Genomic DNA, 24,640 nt, shown 5'->3' with positions numbered 1-24,640 from the left:
AATTGTGCTGAGGCTGATACAAAGCTGGATAGAGAACTATTGACATTGGTCTGACATAGTATAATGAAAACTTATTTCTACTTTAATCTGGGGGCCCACCAGATGTACAGTATAAAGTCCTCATTTTCTCAACCTTGTCTCTTATCCATCTGCCTGCCTCTCAGCGAGTCTCCTTGTATCCCACAGATCTAAATTCAGATCTTTGGGCCTCAGTGACACGAGAAAAAAATACGGACCGGAAGAGAATCAAGAGTTTCACAACAGCACCGTGTCTTGTTTGTGTATTCTGCTGCGCTGCGGAGGGAGACGTATGCCTTAGAGCATTCTGGTGACAATGCACAATGCACTCTCTGAGGAGCACCGTTTTTGTGTATATGGTAAACACCGCTTCGGGCGAGGGATCAGTACCGCAAATATAGAAAAGGAGGAGGGTACGGTGCTTTCGGTAATTTGGTGCCCGGTGATTGTGAATGTGTCGTGAACTCCAGTGGCGACAAGTCCCACGGACGAGTGAGAGAGACGCTCCGCTGAGGAAAGCTCGACCACAGAGGGCGGAGAGAGGGAGGGAAGCACGGAGATCTGTAATAATGCCCCGTGTTGGTTCGTTCACAGGAGATTTTTTTTCCATTGTTGATCTCTCCCAATCTCGTCCCGGCCGAGGTCCTCCTGCTCTGTTTATTTACCCCTGTTTATTTTTGTCCGACTTTGCTCTTTCAGCCCTTGTTTGGCTTGGAAGGAGGGAGCGATGGGTGGATGAGAGGACTGCTGTGTCGGTGTGTGTGTGTGTGTGTGTGTGTGTGTGTGTGTGTGTGTGTGTGTGTGTGTGTGTGTACATGTGCATGCATCTACAAATCCCGTGTACACATCTGCATTTGTTAATGTGACATGTGTGCATTCCAGTTTGTGTAAATGTGTGTTTCCGTCCGCATACCTTCGTGTGTGTGTGTGTGTGTGTGTGTGTGTGTGTGTGTGTTAGTGGGGTGGCGGTAACTGTTGACCCTAGCTCCATAACAGGGAATTGCAACCCACTCGGTCATTAAAGCTCCACCACAGGGACCCATGTGACCTCTCCTCCAATATCTTCGGCCTCCCTCTCAGCTGTTTGGAGGAGAGGGAACCGAACTCGGAGAGACAGAAACCCCTTTCTTTCCTTTTGGGGTCAAAAGAAAGTGTGGGAACAAGAGACAAAGAGCGAGAGAGAGAGACAAAGAGCGAGAGAGAGAGAGAGAAATATGGGCCGATCGGTTCGAAAAACCGAAAAAAAGGAAAAAAGAAAGAAAACACAGATAAGCGCTTTGTTAGCGGGCCCCGCAAACAGAAACGGACCCACGAGTGTTTGAGAGAGAGGCGATAGGGGACTCCTAAGTCCAGGGGATCGAGGTGTTTCGCCCATCGGAGTTGTTTTTGCTTAGCGGAGGCCTTGAAGTCCCCCCGTCGTTAGGCTGGGCGCTCTCTGCTGTTCTCATGCAGTCCGAGCCAGCCCACCTTGTCGCGATTAAGAGGCATTAGACATGTGGGGTGCATTTGAAGGATAGATATACGGCCAAGCCAGATAACTCAAAACACCATAAAATGACTCCTGAAAGTTGGTGCATGAAGAGAGATCATCTGCATTTATGACTGCCAGACATCTTATAGGAACTAACTTTTAAAAGTTATTCAAAACTTTTAAGTTGCTGTCAGTTATCTGGCTTTTTTTCTGCTGTCAGAGGGTGCATGCACTGTGCAAAACATGGTGTGGTGTTCAAGCTCCTCCACTCTGGAGCCATATGTCCCCCTGCTGGGTTAAGTTCTTGCCAGAACGTTTTCTCCTGCGTTTCTCCCATTCTGTATCCCTTTGATCTCTCCCACAAATCAGTTGTGAGGCAGGGGCTGCCTACTTTGTAAAAAAAAACAAACTATGAGGAATCGTACTCCAGCTTAGTAGTTAGAACGGACTGTTAATGGACTGGCTTACAGACATGAACCCAGGTTCTGTAAGGATACTCTGATTCTTGATTACAAAGGCATGATAAACTGCATGTATCCCACATGACAAACCACTTTCCAAACAAGTGGGGATTCTGTGAGGCCTGCATCTTAGTTCTCAGCTTGCACACAACCAAATAATCACTTTACCCCCTAAACACAGTTTGACAGCTAGACTGCTGTACAGAGTGGGCAACAGCAATGGTAGTAAGGAGTTCTCCCCCATACATTTCCCTAAAGGCTTTAGTTAACAGGTGGATGCATATGACATTGGTGCAAAAAAGGAGTATGTGATAGCCAACGCACTTCATCCCCCTCAAAATGTCAACGTATTTCAGTTTGATTGAACAAATGAACGTGAAAAAACAAACCTGCTACTTCCTCCCTTCCTTCCTGGCATGATTTAAAGTGGTTCAGGCAGCTTTTACTAAACATTCCTTTCACCGCTCATCCATTTGGTATTTGAACTATGACAGGAAACAGGTGAAAGATGTAAAGACATACAGTATGGCTTACACTCCCTCTCACTCCGCTCTTGACAAGTGTGAGCAATATTGCCTTTGGGGTAGTGTAGGGAGCTGGGATATCTACACTAGGCCTCTTTCTTGGTATTTCGGAATGGCATTTTGAGGTACATTAACCAGAACCCCTATTTGAAAAGGCTTTAACTGTTATTATACAGTGTGTAGTCTCAGCCAGGCAATCTGTCTTGCTTTCTCCTGTTTTTATGTATCTTATGCATCTATACTACTTTGTGAAAAACCTTCCATTCAGTATATAGTATATGCTGGTATCTTGTCTAAAAGCCGTAAGACCGCTGAGGACGTTCTGTACACTGATTGCATGTACGTCAGTGATGCTGACAATGCTTGGTTGCATCTCATACCTGTTGCATCACCACTGAACCCGTAATCAGAGTAAAGATTGCTCTCTTGGGTGTTATGGCTGTAAGACGTCACTTTCAGCTCAAGGCCCCCTGAATTCTCTTTCTTTCTCACTCTCTCTCGCTCTCTCTCTGATGACGGTGACGATGAAAGCACAAGGTCATGGTTGGCATCGGCTTTCACTGCTGATTGGATGCAGCTTTCATCAATGCACTCTGATTGGCTCTCCCGTGGGAGCTCTAGGAATGGGGAGGGGGGCCCAATTAGGCCCGAGGCATCAAACGAAATGGTCGTGGACAAATGTTACATGAGTGCTGTGTTCACATGGAACCAAGGAGTAGATGCAGTTTGACCTGGAACTGGACTGGTTCTCACTATTTAGTTTTCTCACAGATGTAATGGACACAGGTGTTTCCCTTCTTACTGCCTGCAGTTGGTGCAACAGTGAATTGTTGCTGCACTGATGTTCAAGGACTTGGTTTAGTTGTGCATCTATTGGCAGTTTCCTTACTGCCCAACTCACTCACCACTCCTTTTGGTGTCAAATGGGCCAGAAAGGGGCCTCCTTGGTACTTCTAATGTGCAGAGATGTACACACACACACACACACACACACACACACACACACACACACACACACACACACACACACACACACACACACACACACACACACGTCCCATTCTCTCTTCTTAATTCAATTCAGTTCACTTCAAATCTGCTTTATTACATTTTACAGATGACTAGTAGTAATTACACAAAACAATAGGAATTATCAGTAATAATGTAGTAAATAGACTCTCTCTCACACACACACACACACACACACACACAGACCCCCCACGACATCACAACAAACTGACAGAGCACTCATACGGACATATTCTCCATTTCTCTCTTCTCTTATCCCCCTAAATCTTCTTCTTGCTTTCCCTCTCTCTCACACACACACACACACACTCACAAACATTACACACACACACACCCTTTTCTCACACTAATAACATACCAGGGCTGCTACCTCATCCCCTAGTTATCCCTCTTAGAGCCCAGAGCTCTGAAGCCATGCGTTGAGAGCAGGGCTGTGCATTATCCATTAGCTATGCTCCTTCTGGCTTTGATGGATCAAAGAGCGTGGAAAGGGCTGGAGGAGCGCGGGGCCACTGCAGCAGCACCACGGATGGAGAGGAGGAGGACGGAGGGGTGGGAGAGGGAGATGGAGGAAAAGAGGGCAGAGAAAGCAGAAAGGCAAGAGGGGTTGGAATAGGTGGGATGGAGGGGTGGGGTGTAGAGGTGGAGGGAGGGAGAGAGGGAGGGTTGCTGGGGTCAAGGCCCTGAGCTTTGCCAGCTGGACCCACCTGGAAGGAGGGAGAGAGGGGAATGAGAGGGGAGGAAAGGGCAGTGGGGAGGAAGGGAGGGACAGGATTTGACTGAGAGTGAAAGATGTATGAGGCGGAGTGTATAGAGAAAGTACAGCCTATAGTTTTCTTTCTTTCTTTCTTTCTTTCTTTCATTGAATTTGCCCTGTGTATGACTATGCTATATACATAGTTTGTCTTGCCTTGCCTATATTAATATTACATAATATCAGTATACTACTTCTACTACTACTACCATTACTACTGCTACTACTACCATTGCTACTAGTACTATTACTTCTACTACTACTACAGTAATAGTAGTAGTAGTATACATATTTGTATTGATAATTTTGATCATTTGTATTTTTATTTTTTATTTTATTTAACCTTTATTTAACCAGGCAGGTCAATTAAGAACAAATTCTTTTTTACAATGACGTCATATTACAGTTACTTAAAAGTGTTGTGCTATTTCTGTTGAACTATTTCTGCTGTCTGCTGATGTATTTGCTTTGTCACTTGTATTTTAAGTCATTTAGCAAACACTTATCTAGAGCAAGTTACAACAAGTGAGCAAGTATGGCTTCACTGTCTTTTTCAAGGACATTTGGTTGCTGATGGACACATTGGCTTTTGTGGGGTTCAAACCTGTGACCTTCCAGTTACGCGGCACTCTACTAAGATGGAAGAGCAATAGTGGCGATTGAGAAGAAAGGTGGAGTGAATGAAAGAACTTGAGGAAAACTAGGTGGGAAGTTGGAAAGGTAAGAGGAAGACAAACAGGAAGGTTCTTGTTTGGAGACAGATTAAGAAAGAAAAGGAAGTGGGGAGAGGGAAACACTGAGACAGAGAGAGGGAGGGAGAGAAAGGGAGAGAGCAAATAGGGGGAGAGAGGATAAACAAAGACAGGAGAGAGGGGGATTAAAAGTAAAGGGAGAGAGAGACTAGAGTGAGAAAAAGAGAAGGATGAAAGGTAGAGGGGGAGAGAGAAGAGGTTGGGACAAAAACAGAAGAGAGGGAGTAGAGAGAGAGCAAGAGAAAGTGAGGAAAAATAGAGGGAACGAAGAGAGGGATAAAAACTAGATTAAGAGAGGAAGAAAGAGGGATGAAAAGCAGAGGGACAGAAAAGCAAAAGCCCAGACGAGATGGGGTACAAGTCAAGGGAGAGAGCGAGAGGAGGGATGAAAAATAGGGGAGCGAGTCAAGAAGGAGGGGAGGAGAGAATGAGCCAAAAGTGGAGAGAGGAGCCGACAGGAGGAGAGGAAAAGGAAGAGAGGGATGAAAAGAGAGGGAGAGAAAGAGAGAGAGAGAGAGAGAGATGGGTGGAGGGCTGTTAGCAGGAAGTATGTGCGTAAGTGTTGGCCTGGGGAGATGGAATCTGGTGTGCTGTGTTTGTTCTGGCTCAGCCATCGCCCTGCTGCAGGCCCCCTCACTGGGCATGGGGAGCGAGGGATATAGAGGAATAAACGGAGGATAAGAGGGAGCGATTAGAAATGAAGAAAGAGAGAGAGAGAGAGAGAGAGAGAGAGAGGGAGGATGAAGGGATGTTAAGAGCAAGAGAGAGAGAGAGGGATAGAGCAAAGTCCCTTCACATTTAATGAGGGCAGGGTAAGGAAAGAGCGAGAGAGTCCGTCCTGTTCAGTGCAGGGTAGAAGGTGAATAATACCCATAGTGTCAAAGGGGTAAACCCAGGTAAAGTCTGGTCCATGCTTGATTACGGCCAAAACGGCTGGACACTGCATGAGAGATCGCACACAACCTGAACTCTGAAACAACATGGACAGCACTGCAGTTACGTAGACCCAGGATTTGGCTGAATAAAACAGGACTGGAACTGGAACCACCGGCTGAGTCCAAGGGGTTTTGTTTCTCTCTTGTTGGCGCCTAGTTGGATTGCTGAATTTTCCAACAGTGCCACCAACGCACTGGAGTTTTGCTTGTCATGAAAGCATGCGAAACATTCTCGCCAAGGATCGTGGACTACATCCATGTGGAGCTTCCAGCCACACAGAGAGCACGAACCAGGCATTAGTTGACCCAGCAAAACCTGCATGATCACTGTCAGCACATAATGGAGGGAAAGTAAGAGTGAATGAAGGGAGAGACATAAGAGAGAGTGAAGGCCCTTTGCTCATGCAGCGCAGCACCAGGGATAGATGGGAGGAAAATGAATGGAAATGGGTGGTCTAGGGAGTTCGAGAGTTTGTCCTGTGACAGAAATGCCAACAGTTGCCCTGCACAACTGCATTGGCGAGATGCCCTGAAATGTAAAATGAAGGGAGAAAGACTGAAAGACATCGGTAAACATCCTGGCTCTTTTCAGAGTGGTAGAGAGAGAGGGGAAAGGGACGGGATAGAAGAGAGAAACAAGCATCTTCACTCCTACAGAGAAGCGTAAGAGTAAAGAGAGGAAGTAGGCAGGGAAGGATATGAAAGAGGGAGAGAAAGGAGGCAGTTGATTGCCATGATAGATCACCGGAAATACATTTTTTTAGGTTTCAGAAAGACAGACTCGTTTGGAGAGGAACTGGGATGGAAGAGGATGCAAGAGAAACAGAGGGAATGAGATAAAGTCACGTCTTATACTTTATGCATCTTCCTGTCACCCTAATGTTTTTTCCTCTATGATTCTTCTTCGTGTACTAGTACGTGACATGTAATCATCATCCATGTTGCCGTTTTCCAGTGTCTCACAAGTACGTCACACACACACACACACACACACACACACACACCACCACCACAACCACAACACAGGATAAGATGTGAGATTCATTTCCCACGGGGAGAGGGGGGGGGGGGAAAGCAAAAGATTTCTTCGACTGAGTCATGCAGGAACCTTGCCCAGTTAGTTATTTGATAGCTGAGATTGAACCAGAGAGCCTGTTTCCTTCAACTTCAGTCAAAGTGAAACAAGGCATGTCTCGATTTAGCTCATTATCTGCTCCTCCGCCTTCCTGTTGATGTCCGAGGTTATGCAAAGCAGCAGCAATCCACTGAATGTGAGGCTTAAGTTATGTTATGTACTTGAGAGAAAAGAAAGAAAGACAGAAAAAGACAGAAAGACAAAGAAAGAAAGACAAATTGGCACAAACTGTACACCAACATGTACAGGCACACACACACACACACACACACACAGTGGTGACACACCCCCAGGTTCAAGGCCTGCGTAACTTCCCTCCATGCACAATGAGATATACACAAGCCCTTGCCCTTTTCCTGTAGCCAAATAAACAGGCCAAACAGGGCTGTGCAGCAGGAACAGTGCTGTGTGTGTGTGTGTGTGTGTGTGTGTGTGTGTATGTGCGTGTGTTACGTAAGCATGACTGTGGCCCTCAGCCCCCTTCATTAGGGCTGCTGTTCCAGCTCCTGCTTCCTTTGGTCACAGTTCATTGACCTATAGGGCCATACCAGACATGGGAATAGGATGTGTCACTGTGTGTGTGTGTGTGTGTGTTTCTGTCTCTCTGTCCGTCTCTCTTGTCTCTCTTGTCTCTCTTGTCTCTCTGTCTGGTGAGCCTGTCTGTCTCTGTGTGTTTGGACATTTGCACGTACTGCCGTTTTCGCGGACACTCCTAAACGTCAGCTTCTATTTACTTGGCACTTAACAAGGAGTGCGTCCAAATAGTTTTACAGTCTTTGCTCTATCGGCCATACTTTTATTTACTTGGCTCTTAAGTGCATCTAAGTACTTTCGCAGGCCCTGTCTTCCCTCTATCCCTCATCATGCAGCTCTTAAATGTGTCACTTTGTGTGTATTCACCCCCCCCTCAACATGTTGCAGCGCCGAACTTATCCGTCTTATAGCGGTGAAATACTAGCTTATTTTTTGGGGGAAATGTTAGATGGGCAACGTTCCCAGTAATAGTTGACAAATTGAGACACAGGGTCAAAAATGTCTTGGAGTGTTTTCAGTGTCTTTTAAATGTCTTGGAATTTTTTTCTCGGTCCCTGTGCAACAATACTGAGGCAACGACTGTGTTCCCTTGTGGTTCACTGCCTTCACAGTGGGTGTATATTGACATTAGGGGTGCATATTATAGTAGGCCTCCTTTAACCACATCCCCTGCTTTGGTTTGGTTCAGCTATTGAGAATCACACAAATGAATGGCTACTGTACTGTACTGTAAATATTGCGGATGCCTTCGTTGCTTGTCAGACCTCCTGTTGTTTGGGTGTATTTTTCTATCTTTATCTCTTGAGGAAGCATTTCCTCTCGCTCGTCTCCCAACTCTTGGCCTTGCCACTCCCTTCCCTCTTTCCTGGAGCAAAAAAAAGATGTGTGTGTGTGTATGTGTGTGTATGTGTGTGTGTGTGTGTGTGTGAGTCTTGCTGATGTGGCTGTATTTGTGTGTTCCAGGTGACCTCGGCATGCATCCCAGCTCCGTCCAATGATCTGGTAAGATGACCCCCCCCTCCCTCCCTCTCTCTCTCTCTCTACTTCTCTCTCCCATTTGTTATTTGATGCAACAGCACGCTGTGAGCGAGACATTCCTTGTTCTTCCTCGTTCGTCTGTCCTCGGTTACAAGGTTCTGGTTTCCGAGCCCTCGGCCCAGTCTGAACTCACTGCAGGGTTCCAGTCCAGGAAAAAAAAGAAATGTTGATGTTGCTATAGGAAGTAGTAATGTTTATCCATTAGGGAGTCTGTTTGTTGAATTAACTTTCCTTTCCTTCCCCTCCACTCCCTTCTCTCCTTCCTCCCATCTCTCTCTCCTCCTACCTACTTTCTCCTCCTCACCCCTTCTTCCTCTTTCTCTCCATCCTCCTCAACCCCCCGCTTCCGTTCACACCCTCCTCTCCATTCCTCCATCCTCTCATCCCCCTCTCTCCCCGCCTGGCTCCCAGCAGCGCAGAGGGACCGCTCCTTCTCGACACGTCCAGCACCTGGTGAGAACACTTTACGACGCATCCTTCCTCTCTTCTCCTCCTCCTCCTCCTCCTCCTCCTCCCTTTTCCTCTCTCTTTCCCCCAGCTCCCCGGTGTCACGCCATCCGTCTCAGAAATGCTCAAACCTGTCAGCGGAGAAACGTTTTTGGTTTAGCCGAATTAGATTTTAGAGCTCACACACCAAACAAAGTAGCAGCGTGAAAGTAATGCCAGATGCTCAATGAGTCTCTACGAAAAAATATATATAGTTGAGTATTGTTGTCAATTATGGGTGAGTCATTAGTTTGAATTTATTGCATTTTTTTGTCCCCAGGGCTCCACCAAGTCGCTGACCTACACCAAACAGAGAAACACCCTGCCAAGGTAAATGTCATCTCATTAATCTCTTATACAATGTTTCAATTCGTTGAAATGACTCAAATTCTCTCTCTGTCCATCGTAGAAGTCCCAGTTTTTCCATGCTTGCTATTGCGAACTTGCCCTGCCTTGTTGCTCTGCTCCAGATCTGAATTGTCTGGAAAGTCTTGCAGAACTAATGCAAACTTTGCTCTAATCAGTGTCATTCATCATATGAGTGGCTGTCCCTCCTTCGCTCTTTCCAGAAGTCTTAGTGTGAGCCATGTGATGGAGCAAGTTGCCGTTTTGATCTGACCTTCATGTCACACAGAATATGACAATTTCTCTCTTTCTCTCTATCTTTTCTTGTCTTTCTTCCTCTCCAATCATCCCCCTTCTCTCCATCCAGCCAGCCAGGAGTTTCACTGTGGAACAAGTAGACACTGATCTACAAATAATCTTTAATTTAATAAATGATGTTTCTCTCCATGCCCACCCCTCCTCCATGCCCTTCTCCTATTTTGTCTTTCTCTCCATTTCTCTCTCTGTTCATCCAGGAGCTTCAGCGTGGACCGCGTGATGGAGCGAGTGATGGAGCGTCACTATGACTTCGACCTGACCTACATCACGGAGAGGATCATCTCCGTCTTCTTCCCCCCCATGCTGGAAGAGCAGAGATACCGGCTCAACCTGAAGGAGGTGGCCGCCATGCTCAAGTCCAAACACCAGGACAAGTTTCTGGTGAGAGAGCAGACATGTACTGTATTCTATAAGCTCAGAGAGACAGCAATTGGCTTTCACACAATGTTCTTCTACTATAAGCTGGAGTGGAGAGAAATGTCTGATGCAAACTGAACTCTGTTTCAGCTCTTCAACCTCTCCGAAAGGCGCCATGATATCAGCCGGCTGAATCCGAAGGTAGACTTTCATTCTCATAACTCAGTTCAATATAAAGATGAATTCAGTATGCTCAATTATGATCCAAGTGTGCTCATACAACCTCTCTGATTCTCCTTCTCTCCTTTCCTCCCCCTTCTTCCCTCCATCCACCCCTCAGGTCCATGACTTTGGCTGGCCCGACCTCCACGCCCCGCCGCTGGATAAGATCTGTGCCATGTGTAAGGCCATGGAGACGTGGCTCACCTCTGATCCCCAGCACGTGGTGGTCCTGCACTGCAAGGTCAGAGTTCAGGGGGCCGGCAGGGTTTTAAGACACCCCTTTGGTTCCCATGCTCTGATGGGCCACGGGGAAAGATGCAGATGTGTCCTCTTAATGAGAAGAAAAATATTTGTTGGGGGGGGGGGGTTACAGATGTATTTCAAGGTATGGTGAGGCAGGGGGGATTTGGAGGGGATGACACCCCTCCTTGTTAACACAAATAAGGGAGAGCATTCCAGTAATCGGGTGGAAAGAGGACCAAACATATTCTACTCAAGTAGAAGTAGTTAGAAGCAGTCGTTAGTTTTACTTAAGTAAAATTTATGGTGTAAAAACTGACTTAACTAAAAGTAAAAAGTATTTAAAATAAGTAAATAAAAGTTACTTTAAAACTAGCTAGCTGCATATTAGCTATGCAGCTAGCTAGCAAGGCTAGCAAACTAGCTAGACAGGCAAAAACAAATAATATTGTAGCTGGATGGACAGCTTTTGTTAACGCTGCTATCATGGATAAATTTCAGCAATTCATCTTACAGTTAGTTAACTTAACATTTCCTCCACATACTCATGGTTTGATGCAGATAGAATTTACAATTGGCCAGTTTCTGATGCATGCTAATTGGAGAGCCTACAAAATTTGTACTCTATATGCAATTTTAAAAAGTAAAATTACCAATGCTCAAAAAGTGCAAGTAGGCTATACTAAAAAGCTTCTCAGTTACAGAAACAAGCTAGATGTAGGCTAATTCGTTACCTACACCCTTGCCAGTAACAAACAGAACAATTTGGGTAAAACAATGAGAAATCAACATTTTATGTCCCCACCATTATCCATTACTCGTAAAAAAAAACCCAAATCAGCCATGTCGGGCATAATGCTTCAATAATGTTGAGGTCAGTTTTAACATTTGGTGATTTATTTATGTCAACTTTTCAGGAAAATACTGCGGCGACTTTCAGTTTTGCAGTGCTGCCAAACAGTGACCACCTGCCACTGTGGGCGACCGAGCTCCCCGGGCTCGTTTGGATGTTTTAATTTTGGGTTTTGGTGAGGAGAACTTAATACGAAAACCAGACTACAGCTGTGGTCTGTTGACTCTCCAGCACATTCCAGCTACAGGCAATTCTTTCCCAGATACAAGATCATGCCAAGGACTAGAATAAACAAGCTTTTGTCAATGAAGAATCTCCACTGGAAGACACAAAACTAGCTTGACTTTGTCTTGAAGACACCGACAGTGCTCCTGCTCCTCGAGGTCTTTTGGTGTCGGCGGGGACGTCAGCGTGGTTTTCGGGATCTATAGGGGTCAGTTTAGGAATCTGAGGCTGGAATGTCTTTGGAATGTGTCAGGAAGTAGGCAGCACCCGGTGTGAAAAAACACCACAGGGAGCTTTTTAATTTGTTTTTCCAACCCAAAGTGGTTCTCCCCGTCTTTCTCTTGTCTTTTCTCTCTCTCCCCGTTTCCCTTCTGTCAAAAAAAATCCACCGTGCATCCATAGCTGCCAGGTCTTAAAAACTGTGAAAATCAGATGTCTCCATCCAAATCTCAGAGCCTGAGGCTGAAATCAGCTGATGTGTGATGATGCTTCGCACATCATGACTTCATGGTCTCACAGATGACTTTACCCCTGCTGTCTCCTCTCCCTCTCTACAGGGCAACAAAGGTAAAACAGGCGTGATTATTGCAGCCTACATGCACTACAGCAAGATCTCTGCAGGGTGAGTTTATGTGTCTGTGTGTGTGTGTCCAAAGCCACAATTTTCCACTGTGACGTTTTCTCATTCATCAGAATATCCACACATGGAAACCATTGAAAGTTATTGAAATGACGTGCGAAAACTTATTGAATAAGCCAAACATCCTTAAAGACTTATTACAGTATATCTGAGATGTAGTTCGAGTGTATACAACAGATTTCCATTCAAGCTCGTTGATACGTTGTTTGATAAATGATGCCCTGTGGATTTTACACAGGAACAGTGGAAACTGGTTTATCCTGTGGCCAATGCCAGCTGTATCCTATCCATGTACTTTCTGGCATCTAGAGAGTCTGGTGCAAGTCCCATGGTGGAAATTGTTGGCTAAAAGTTTCTGTGTGTGTGTGTGTGTGTGTGTGTGAGCAGTGCCGACCAGGCCCTCAGTACTCTCGCCATGAGGAAGTTCTGTGAAGATAAGGTGTCCTCTTCCCTCCAGCCGTCCCAAAACAGGTAGAGTCCAGTCTGACAGGAGATGAGGGGTGAGGTGGGGTGGGGTGGGGGGGGGGCTTCCCGCTTTTTAGCAGAGATTACTGAATACATCTCCCTTACATTCTACTTAAAGGGGAAACGTAAGGGAAAATAGCTTTTGGCCTCAAGAACATGTTGCTGTTCTTTATCTCTCTACGTCAAAATGAATGCACTTTGTATGTACTACTTGACTGGACTTGGTTTGACTAAATGAATGTTTCTTGTCAATGCACCAGAATTATATAGCCGACATCATATCATCATAGCTCTGATGATAGGTTGGCTAATACTGATGCATTTACAGAAATCATGATCAATCTGCACTGTGACTAAGTGTCAATATCTTGAAACAAGCCAGAATAAGGTGGATCGCTCTGCTAGTGTCAAGGAAATAACAATTCAGGTGAATTCTTGAAACAAGTTGATTTGCATTGGAAACAAGTGAAATCATCTCACCCCACTGACAGATATTTTTCACTTGCTTTAAGAAAATCAAGATTTTTAGACTCAGCACTAGATATTTTTTTTGCAGTGTGCAGCTTTTTACCTGCCTGGGACTATCTGACTGCAGCATCTGTCTGCTCTATAGTTGTTTGCATTTTTTCTTGTGGTTTGTACTTGACATGCCTCTCTCTCTCTCTCTCTCTCTCTCTCTCTCTCAGGTATATCTATTACTTCGGGGGTCTTCTCTCTGGGGCCATCAAGATGAACAGCAGCCCTCTCTTTCTCCACCAAGTTCTCATCCCTTCGCTCCCCAACTTCCAGGGTGAAGGAGGTGTGTTTGTTTGTATCTGTGTTCTGTGTGTGTGTGTGTGTGTGGTAGCTGTGCCTGCATCCAAATCTCCTTTCCCCCAAAACATATATGTGCCCAGATCTGTGTGTGTTGTGTGTGTGTGTGTGTGCATTACTGCTTGTCTTGGCACGATGCTCTGTGAGAGGCATGCCTTCTGAATGACAGCAGTACTTGTTAGCGATTGCAGATTTCTTAGATGGTCATCTGCGCCCTCCACCCACACACACTTGTCTGTTTATCTTTAATCTGATGATGGAGTACAGAAGGAGGAGGGGAGGCAGTCAGCACATTCCTCTGTGTTTCTCTTGGTAACACTGCATCTCTTTTTGTCTGTCTCTCTCTCTCTCTCTCTCTCTTTTCTCACCAGGTTACTACCCCTTCCTGAAGATCTACCAGTCCATGCAGCTGGTTTACACCTCAGGCATTTAGTGAGTCTCCATTCCTGTCACATCACCGATTAATAACACAGATAAGCAGTGGCGTAAAACTGTATTTGTCCCCTCGGGCAGGGTATTTTCCTCGCATGAGAGAAGGTTTTCACCGCAGCCGCAATGTAATGAAAGAGACAAGCGGGGGAAAAAGTAGACAAAAGGCATAAAACAGACTGTGGCAAACAATATCAGAGAGGAAAACATTGTCATCTGCTGCCTGGTGCGACATGACTTCAACACAGTGGATCAGATGGACTCTTGTGGCACATTGTGTTGTTACACCCTTGCAAGTACATGATGTATGAGGGAAATTTTCATTAGACACAAACATAGCAGCATTGTGTACTTATGATGCCTTTCCATAGGTTAATGCACAGGTTCATATGAAGGAATAGGGCCACTGTAAAATGTTAGAATACTTAAACATGTGTGAGCAAACACCATGAACCCAGGCTCATTTAACTTTACAGGAGACTTTTTGGATTCAATAATCATTCAAACAAATTACTTACTGACACATTTTATGTAATCTATCACCATTTTAAAGGTATGCGATGAATGCAAAGATTCATAATCTATGGAAAACAAACAAACAGAACTATCTTCCTGTCTGTTTTTCCACGTTGGCTCACACATCTGTCTTGGCTCTGTGTATTTCTTGTCATCCTGCTGACTTGCTTGTGTATATTGTGTTGTCTACAGCGACTTGCAAGGCACTGGAGGTAGGCGACTGTGTGTGACCATCGAACCAGCGCTGCTGCTGAAGGGTGACATCATGGTGAGTTTACCATGTTCGTGCAGTTATGTAAACGAAAATGACAAACACAACAGCCCTTCTGCTTCCCAGGGAGGGGTTGTGATCATGACTCAAAAACTTAATTTATCTTTAACAGAAACACAAACTGAGACAACAAACAAACCCTTAACAAGTCTCTTTTATCATAATATTTGCATTACACAAAAAAAGAGGTACTATCTTCAGAATCCAGAGATAATGTAGTCTAAGTACTGCAACAATGTGCTTTAGTTGGTCGTCTTTTTTTTTTTTGTCATCGTTTCACATAGAGGCCAATAAAGACCTGTAATCAACAGCTGACAGTCTGTTCTTTTGCTGCAAGATCTATATTCCAAAATGCTACATATCCATTTTGGAAAAGAAATCATGAATTCCATCACTCGATATCACTAAAATAGAGCCCAGTCTGTAAATCTGTATTATCATTTTGTAAACAAATGACTTACGTTACCAAGTATCTTTAACAAAGTACCCTAATATGTTTTCAATTTTGTTCAGTCAATCATTTTGTAACAATACGCTTCACTCAATTTTGAACAAAACTCTTTCACTGTTATTAATTTAACGACACAAAGCTTTAAATTTACAGTCCCTATCCTTCTCTATCCCAGTATACTTCACACTGCGTCTCTCCCTCCCTCTCTGCTGCCCCCTGCAGGTGAAATGCTACCACAGACGAGCCCAAAGTGCCGACAGAGACACGGTGTTCAGGCTGCAGTTCCACACCTGCACCATCCACGGATCCCAGCTCTGGTTTGGCAAGGGGGAGCTGGACGAAGCTTGCACTGGTAAGTTAGTTTGGCAGGGGGAGAAGGGGAGGGAAGCTGAGGAAAGTTAGGGAGACGGCTGGAGGAAAAGTTGGGGAGGAGAAGGAGGGGCAGATCAAAGTTTACAAGGCAAGAGGGTTAGACAGTGTCTGATTTGTTAAAATTTAACAAGGATAGTGGGCAGTTATTTTCCCCTCCCTACTTTCCCGAAAATCTATAGTCCACAAAGGATGCAGGTCTTCCCTTTTACTAACAAAGGGGATACCGGGGTGGGGGAGAGTATTGAAAAAGTATTTTCAGATTATTCTTATTGTTTGTTTTAGCCTGCATGGATGGGTGGGATTTAGAATAGTTCAGATAGTGTCTAAATGGACTTTAAAATACTTTCCTGTGATTGTCTAAACCTTCTTGCACTCATTGTACTGCCCTTTGTGCTCGACCCCAACCACCACACACCTTAAGTAAGATTAAACAAGCCAGACACTTTTTTGACCCAGGCCTTCCTCACCCCCCTCCCCCTATTCTGCATTAATACTGCAGGATTTGATAAACTATTCCTCTTGTGCGGGTTTACATCACGTAAAATGTGGGCTTTCTACAATGGCTACATCTGTATCTGGATCCCCATAAACTCACAAGAACAAATAATACTGCTCCCTCAAGGCTAGATTAAATTTTGCTTCATTTTGCGACCTTGAATAGTCTTAAATGTGTTAACAGTGGTAGGATAATCACCATGTTGGACTAATTGACGTAATAGCAGCTCTCTGGAAATGAGCATAGTGGGAATGGATTTGTAGGTATTTGCTACCTAGAATGGCCTCATAATACTGTGGTTGAAAATTAAATCTTTTAATAGGCGTTGCTTAATCCTCATATTGGACAAAGTGACGTAATGACAGCTCTCTGGAGACGAGCGTAGTGAGAACGGGCGATACTTTATGCGGGGAGCGAGTGTCCCGAATGATCCCGCAGGAGGAGTAAAGGAGGCTTGCTGTGTGCTGGTCTATTGCTTAATTCCATAATGAACACGCTCATTACCTCGTTTCCTCATCGGTTTCACTTTCTCTGAACATGTCAGAATACTTCCAGCCCGAAATGCGTGACTCTAAAGCACAGAGGAGGTGCTGCATGTGGTCGTCAATCCACTGGACTAAATGAAGCGTTAGAAATGTAAACAGACCGTTCAAAGTTCACCCAACTCTGAAAACGTATATGGAGGGTATTAGTATTTGATATATTAGTGGTGTTTCTTAAACTATGGGTCAGGGCCCAAAATGGGTTGTGGGCTTGATTCTTTTTTTGAGGGGGTCGCCACATCACAGAAGCACTGGTATGCCTTAATAAGCCTGGGTCTCATGGGGAGATTATATTTACACTTGGAGGTTGAAAAGGTTTAGGGTCCCATGTGTTAGAGAATCTTAAAGTGCCTCAAGTTTATTTTCAAGTTAGAAAAGCAGTTAATCACCATGATCTTTGAGAAGAAGAGAGGAAGACTTGTTTATATATGAATATAACCTTTCCTCTAGCCTGTGTTTTGGTGAAGATCTCTTTTCTTCTTCTCCTCAGACGAGCGCTTCCCGTCCGACGCCACGGTGGAGTTTGTCTTCTCCTCTGGACCGGAGAAGATCAAAGGTGGGTTCATTCTAATTCATTTTTCCTCTTTCTATCTGTTCCACTTGGTCAGTTCATCTTTGGACCAGGGTGTAAAAGATAAATTGATTTTTGTGCTGAACTCAGGATGTATAGACTGTGTAGACTACAAAGACTTGTTATCCAGAATAGTTCAGATTAAGGAAAGTTCAAGAAAGGTCAAGAAAGGAACGGAATGGAAAGGAATGGAGAGGTCAGGTGAGGTGACGGGTCATGCTCCCTCTCTCAGCACCATCTGTATACTATCTAATGATGCGGGAATGCCATAAAATGAATTTATAGAAAAACTTCATTGGAGTGTGTCTTTCCCTAGGCCGTGAGTACCAGAAGAATGACCCAGCTGTCACAGTGGACTACAACACAGCTGACCCAGTGGTTCGCTGGGACTCCTATGAGAACTTCAACCAGCGATACCAGGACAGCCTGGAAGGTAACTCCTCTTATTACGCTTACAAATCTAATGCTAATAATGGGGGATAATTATAATTAGTGGGAGTTGGCTCATCATAACTCTGCTTCCCCTGCATGCTTCAGCATGACTCTGTCAATCGTAGCCATTTCCATGACAGATAACATGGACTTAAAGTTTAAATGAAATGACTAACAGGCATAGCAGCTGTCAAATATGCAAAAATTGTCTCTAAATCTGTACATAGCTAATGAGCTTGGAAGGTATTCAATTCCCCACAGCAAATAGTCCAGTGTTGTAAATGCTTTGCCGCTTCATGTTAGTTGAAGTAAATTGTGCTGCAGTTTGAATGCCTGTCTCGTCTCTGTCTTTGTATCTCAGACATTGCCCACACCAGAGGTCCTGTAGATGGCAGTCTCTACGCTCAGATAAAGAAGCGCCGTGGTCCCGGCTCTGGCTCGCTCACCTCAACCAATGGCAGCAGCCCAGGGGCGGGCATTGCAGAGGATAGGCCCAATCACCTCATCGCTCCCAGTTCCGACTCCGCCCTCTCAGCCCATTCCAGCCATTCGAACCAATCATCCGTCCATCCCGAACGGCAGGACGAGCCCATTCGCCCCCCACCCCCGACCAGACAGGAAAGGGAGGAGCTGGAGCGTCTTCTCGGAGGCATAGAGGGAAACAGAGACGGAGAACGGGAGACGGCCATCTTGGATGACGGAGATTCCTTGCAGTCAGAGAGAACCGGGACACTGAGGCTCAATCGGTCGTGTTCCTGTCGGGCCGGTTACCGGTCCCAGCGTTGCGCCGAGCCCGGCTGCGACCGCACCCTCCTGATGCCTAACGGTTACTGCCTCGACCGGGCTCCCGGCACCAACGGGCACCACGGGGCGACCCCCTCTGCCAGCCCCAACTCAGCGGCCCCTCCGTCGCACATGGATCTGTGCCAGCACTACAGCCCCCACTCCCACCAGTCGCTCCCACCACCAGATCTGGTGTGGGACCGCCAAAGTGGCCCGCCACACTACTTACACCGCTCCTGCTCAGAGGCCCCCTCGTCCCGCCACCTGTGCCCCTACCCATCCCCGGACCTTACCCCTCACCCGCATAACCACCCCCATCCCCACCCTCTGTCTGCCCCGGGTCGGCTGTTCTGTCGAGGGGACGACTACGGGCCCTACCACCACCCTCCTCCGCCCCACAGCCACCACCATCCCCACTCGCACCACCCCAAACGCTCCACCAGCCCTACTTACCATGATATAATGCTGATGGACGGTTTGCCGCCCCCTGGCTGCCCTTGCAGGGACTGCAGCATCAGGAGAGAAGACTCGGCAGCCTACCACGGCCTGAGGCTGGACCGAGGCGACAGCTTCCACTGGGACAGAGAGGCGGAGCTTCAGCAGAGGGAGGCGGGGCTAAGGAGAGCCAGGGAGGCGGAGTTACCAAGAGGGTCCGAGCTTCACTGGGAGAGGGATCCCGGGCTGAGGCGAGGCAGGGAAATGTCCCTGCACTGGGAGAGAGACAGGGAGGCCGAGCTGCAGTGGGAGAGGGAGAGAGAAGCCGAATACTGGCACAGGAGGGCCACTGTAGCCTCCTACGGCCCACAGGGTCACGACCTTCCGGCGTTCACCTTCGACCCCTTGCCGTCGGGTCACCCGGCCTATCCGGAGGCGTCGAGGTCCCACGCTCACTCCCACCTGGATCTGAAGTACAGCAGCAGCAGTAGCGGGTACCAGACGCCCCACCAGGCCTGCCCTTGCTCGCCCTACCAGCCCTCGCCATCTGAGAGCAGGGGCTACGCCTCGGGGTACCAGTCCGAGTCCACCTCCCCTCTGCCTCCTGCCTCCTCCATGCCGGGGTCCTGCAACCACAGCAACGGGCCAGCGGAGCATAATCATAATCACCACCATCACCATCCAGACTCGCAGCAGTCATACGGCTCTGACTCACAGACTGGTGAGTCAGATTCAAACAAGGATGTTCACATAAGATATATTCAGAAATTTGTTCTCTTTCACAAGGGGAATGAAGAGCAAATCAATTAGTCAACAACGGGGTGCATTGAATAATCTGTGCTAACTAGAGGGATGACTCTTACACACTATACCCAAATTGCCTCTTGCATACATCACCTTAGTTACTTAGGGAACTGTCATTTGTGTGCAGATTTCATTTTGTGATTTATGCTCTTAAAATAGAAATCAAACATCAAATTTTACATTGACAGGAAAGGATGTGTAACTCCAATTGATATATTAATTGAGTTGTAAGCTTTTTTTTTATTTAGTTAATTATTCTCTGCCTTTCTCAGATGGTCTTCGTAGTTCTGGTGAAAGCGTGGGCTGGAGGGATCACATTACCCACGGTTCCTTCAAGAGGATCCACAGAGATGGCCATGCTGCCTGCTCCACGCCCTCCGACACGTCTGGACCACCCACTCCTGTCCACACCAGCAGCCCTCTACGCACACAGGAAAGGTATGCCGCTTTTACTCTCTACTAAGAGTGGACAGCTACTGCTACTGTTGGCAGCGTGAAACCATCCACTGCTAATTTCATTTGAAACCAACACAAATGAAATTCATTTAATATGGTTGTCAGCTTCAATAAGAGGGAATGATAATTCACACAACAGTAAAAGAACTCTAAATTTTAATAATGTTTCATGTTCAGATTACAAGCATGTCTGTCTCCGTTTAAATGCCATAGGAGAATGGATGTGATTAGAGGACAAGAGTTTGTTTGAGGAAGTGATTGGTTGAAGATTTTGGATATATATAGTATAGGACTGCTCATCCTATCATGTGTGGTGCTACATTAGTCACTTGAATACTCAAAGATCTTGTGTCTGTCCACTTTAGTCCCGGTCTAGGAGGGAGAGAGTATGAGATCCGGACGACTGACATCATCAACAGTGACTACGATGCTCCCCAGCCGCAGGACAGACCCTACCATGATAACATTATCCAGGACCCCCTGCAAACCCAAACACACAGCACAGATCCCTCATCCCCAGCACGGGCTGCCAAAGACACACACTCACACACAGTATCCACGCCTCCACACACAGAACCCGCCAACCACAGCACTCTGCCCACAGACCCGCCCTCACCCACCTGCCAACAGAACCACTGTAGCTCAACTACAACTTCAGCTTCATCCACGCAGAACCAGAACACTGCCCCTACTTCTCCTAACCCCATCACACCAACCGCATCTAACCAGGCAAGCGCCCACTGCCAGGCCCCTTCCTCCCCTACCCAAGCATCACCTCCATCGGAGACACACCCCCAGCCTGGCCCCCTAACCCTCCAGACCCCCCATCCTACAGAGACTGCTGCACTGCCTTCTGTTGTCACACAGACAGCGTCCCAGCCTCAGAGCCAGACCCAAACCCAAGCCCCTGGATCTCCAGGACCGAGCCCAGCACAGGTCCAGGTCAACGGATCGTCCCCACCCAGGGAGCCTACCCCAGAAGCCCCCAAACCCGGCTCCACCATCCCCAACACCACGTCTGCCCCTGCATCTCCCACTCCGGCCTTGTCTTCTTCCCCCCAGCCCCCGTCCAGCAGTATGGAGGGCTCCCCTGTCTCCGAGTCCCCGGTTCCTGGCTTCGCCACCCTGGGTAGGAAGTTGATGTTGAGTGGGTCCGACCCGCACCATCCGAACCACAGCCACCAGCACGGACCCCTGCATCACCATTACCCCGGCATGGAGCTCAGCGCCGTCGGACACTCTCCCGCTCTCGATGCTCATGAGAGGCACTGCTACCCCACAAACGCCCCTCAGCTCCACCCTTCCTCCTACTCCAACTACTCCACCATCTCCATCCCCCTCCCTCACCCGCAGCCTCCACTCCCAGAGAAGCGCCGCCAGTCTGCCCAGCCAGGTTCACCCAACGGTGGGGTAGGGACTCTGAGAGCAGCCGTGGGTCACGTGCCTCCCTCCCCGGCCGGCACCGCCCAGCAGCAGCACCATGTCACGTTCTCTCCCACGGTGGGGGAAATGGCGCCCCCTGCAGGCGAAATTGAGGGAGGGGTGTCTGTGGAGTCTGAGAATAGAGTCAGTGTGAAGTTTGTCCAGGACAGCTCAAGGTTCTGGTACAAGCCTGGCATCTCCAGAGAACAAGGTAACTTTACCCAGAACTCTTGTTTGTCCATGTCCAGAAAAGATAAGACACTAAGGAATACAGTATATACAATAAACCATTCCTAACATCTTGTCTCTATTTGCCTGTAGCCATCGCAGCTCTGAAGGAGAGAGAGCCGGGGGCCTTCCTGATCAGGGACAGTAACTCCTTCCAGGGGGCCTACGGCCTCGCCCTAAAGGTGGCTACGCCTCCTCCTAACGTCAGCAACCACAGCAGCAAGGGTGAGAATTATTACAGAAATTGCACTTCCCTGTTGGTTGATTTTTGTGCTGTGTTTTACCAATGCATCAGTAATGTTGTGACTCATTTGGATAGGTTGGACTTGGTCAGTAGAATCGGTCAGTTGGTCCCAAAAAATAAAAAAAAACTCCACTGTGCATATAGAGCCACAGAGATAACCTGCAGCTTATCACAAATTCCATGCTTGTTTCACTCATTTGTTTTTTTTTCTGGCTGTGGATAGCAGCAGCAAAGACCAGCTGTTTGTTTATTTTACATGACATTTTAGTCATTCAGCAGATGCTTGGTCCTTGATAGATAATATTTCCAACTCAGTAACATCAAATGTCTCCTGTGTGCTGCAGTGAGTGACCCCCTGGAACAGCTGGTCAGACACTTTCTGATAGAGACGGGCCCTCGAGGAGTCAAGATTAAAGGATGTCAGAATGAGCCCTACTTTGGTAAGTTGCCCTCCTCCGGATTTAGGATACTTTCATGTCTGTGTCTCAGGGGAAATATTTTAAGTACCACTGATGGGAGGCAATTTGAGGAGGGATGAAGAGAAATAACAACCCCCTTCGTTATTAAGCACATAGTCCTTGTTGAAAATATAAGGGAAAGCATGATTTACTCACCCATTTGCTGTTCGTCTGTCATCCACAGGGAGTCTATCTGCATTAGTCTACCAGCACTCCATCACGCCCATCTCTTTGCCTTGCGCTCTGAAGATCCCAGAAAAAGGTTGGTACTCAACATTAGCTGTTTTTTTTGGCATTTTTGGTTTTTGCATGACAGCATGGATAAGTTGTTCTAAAATTATCTCTGATAAGTTAATCCATTTCCAACAAATCATAGAAGACATGGAAAGCTCATTTAAACAAGAGTCTTATAGTGAAAACCTCAAAGTGGAAGATGTGCTTTGAGATGCAGGATTTTTACAGCACATGCACTTCTATCTGATATAATTCATTTCGATGTCTTTTATCTCCATGCTGTTAGACCTGATGGGAGAGGTGCAGGATGTTCAACCAGTGAGTAACATGAGCACAGCTGCTGACCTGCTGAAACAAGGAGCAGGTGAGTTCACCATCTCTGGAGTGAAGTCGACTCCACTTGAGTCAAATTATTTTGCACATACAGCCTCAGGTGTACAAATGCACACTCTGCACATACCAAAAATAAATACTACTACTACCATTACTTGTATTATTACTACTACTACTACTACTTCTACTACTGCTACTAGTACTACTACTACTACTAATAACACTTTTCAATACAATAATAAATAAAGGCCAATAAGATAAAGAACAGAAATATTAGAGCTTTTTGAAAACAGGGTTAAAGAAGAATAAGACAGGCGAATACAGCAGGAATAAAATAAGTAAAAACCAAATATAGAAGCCTGTCTGTGATTTAAAAGATGACACTGATTTTGCCAGGCCAAGCTCAAGCCTAGGGGCCAGGACAGCCAAGGTGTGATGACCTTTGACCTTTAGCTTCCATGGTTTTGGGATAACCAGGAGGACTATCCCTCATCTGATTGGTCACCATGCCCACCTCTCTCTCTGTCTCTGTCTCTCCTCAGCCTGTAATGTCCTCTACCTGAACTCTGTGGAAACAGAGTCTCTGACCGGCCCCCAGGCCATCGCCAAGGCTACGGATGCTACCTTGGGTCGTAACCCACGTCCCGCCGCCACCGTGGTCCAGTTCAAGGTGACGTCCCAGGGCATCACGCTGACCGACAGCCAGCGCAGGTAAGAAACACCCCCTAGGATTTAGGAGGAATTTTGAGAAAGCAAACATCCCAGTGAGCTGACTCACTTCTTATAAGATCATTCTATTGCCAAGAAGATATTTCATTGCATCTACTGTGGTTGGTTGTAATGTAGGTGATCAAGGAGGTTAAGCGTGTTATACTGTTGTACTCTTTTTATACTTAAGTCATATGCTAAATGTCTAAAGAGTAGATGTAAATGACATCATGCTTTTTGTTGTTCCACTGGTCTCAGCAAAGATAATCTGTTAATGAAGATGCTGTACTTTCATCTCTTTTTATTATCTGCTGTATCATTTTCAGTATGTTTCCTTGTCATGTCCCTCCACCATGGTACATGGTACACAGGACATTATGTTGTCTTGGTAGTCTGTGTTGTGCTATCTGTGTATAGACACTTCAAGAACAACACATGATAGAAACTTCATACTTCTTCCTATAGAGTAGATGATCCGAGTAGATTTTGGAGCTCCTTGCTGCATAAATTTACATATTAATGAGGGAAAACAGCTTTTGTTGAAACTGCTATAACTCCTTAATGCTTTAAGACACGGAGTTCATATTAATACCACCCATGTGTTATATAAAGACAAGTATGTTGACATAGAAATATTTGCTAGTTAGTGCATTAATTAGCATCATCAATATTCTCATTAGCATAACTGGTTATGCATAATATATCATGGTGATGGTGGGACATTAGGCATTTATTTTACTATCTTCAGTACTCACCATTTGTCTTATTCTTATCTATATCTTCTTCTCTGCTGCAGTGACTCAATTCCCCTGCAGGGATCAAAGTCAATCTAATCTAAAC

At 46.2% G+C, this 24,640-nt stretch overlaps 1 protein-coding gene across 3 annotated transcripts in view; it reads left to right on the top strand.

The window, feature by feature from the left end:
- tns2a (tensin 2a) overlaps nucleotides 1–24,065 on the top strand; it is a 49,445-nt gene extending 25,380 nt beyond the window's left edge. For 2 of the 3 annotated variants that reach the window (XM_071529115.1, XM_071529117.1), the window contains exons 4-25: nucleotides 8,577–8,615; nucleotides 9,066–9,104; nucleotides 9,418–9,467; nucleotides 9,998–10,181; nucleotides 10,308–10,358; nucleotides 10,498–10,620; nucleotides 12,255–12,319; nucleotides 12,725–12,808; nucleotides 13,489–13,601; nucleotides 13,987–14,047; nucleotides 14,753–14,828; nucleotides 15,505–15,634; nucleotides 17,183–17,248; nucleotides 17,580–17,696; nucleotides 18,057–19,634; nucleotides 19,990–20,155; nucleotides 20,539–21,806; nucleotides 21,917–22,048; nucleotides 22,412–22,507; nucleotides 22,710–22,787; nucleotides 23,046–23,123; nucleotides 23,635–24,065. In XM_071529115.1, the coding sequence (XP_071385216.1) occupies nucleotides 8,577–8,615; nucleotides 9,066–9,104; nucleotides 9,418–9,467; nucleotides 9,998–10,181; nucleotides 10,308–10,358; nucleotides 10,498–10,620; nucleotides 12,255–12,319; nucleotides 12,725–12,808; nucleotides 13,489–13,601; nucleotides 13,987–14,047; nucleotides 14,753–14,828; nucleotides 15,505–15,634; nucleotides 17,183–17,248; nucleotides 17,580–17,696; nucleotides 18,057–19,634; nucleotides 19,990–20,155; nucleotides 20,539–21,806; nucleotides 21,917–22,048; nucleotides 22,412–22,507; nucleotides 22,710–22,787; nucleotides 23,046–23,123; nucleotides 23,635–23,807 (4,767 nt within the window). In that variant the 3' untranslated portion in view covers nucleotides 23,808–24,065. The remainder of the gene's footprint in view (nucleotides 1–8,576; nucleotides 8,616–9,065; nucleotides 9,105–9,417; nucleotides 9,468–9,997; nucleotides 10,182–10,307; nucleotides 10,359–10,497; nucleotides 10,621–12,254; nucleotides 12,320–12,724; nucleotides 12,809–13,488; nucleotides 13,602–13,986; nucleotides 14,048–14,752; nucleotides 14,829–15,504; nucleotides 15,635–17,182; nucleotides 17,249–17,579; nucleotides 17,697–18,056; nucleotides 19,635–19,989; nucleotides 20,156–20,538; nucleotides 21,807–21,916; nucleotides 22,049–22,411; nucleotides 22,508–22,709; nucleotides 22,788–23,045; nucleotides 23,124–23,634) is intronic. The other variant, XM_071529116.1, reaches the window with a different exon arrangement.
- Nucleotides 24,066–24,640: the final 575 nt, after the last annotated feature.

The sequence above is a fragment of the Centroberyx affinis genome, unplaced genomic scaffold (genome assembly GCF_046629955.1).
Source record: "Centroberyx affinis isolate AG114_WGS23_722 - 3 ecotype Tasmania unplaced genomic scaffold, CSIRO-AGI_Caff_v1 ptg001768l_1, whole genome shotgun sequence".
Lineage (NCBI taxonomy): Eukaryota > Metazoa > Chordata > Actinopteri > Beryciformes > Berycidae > Centroberyx > Centroberyx affinis.
This window is presented reverse-complemented; position numbering and strand designations above follow the sequence as displayed.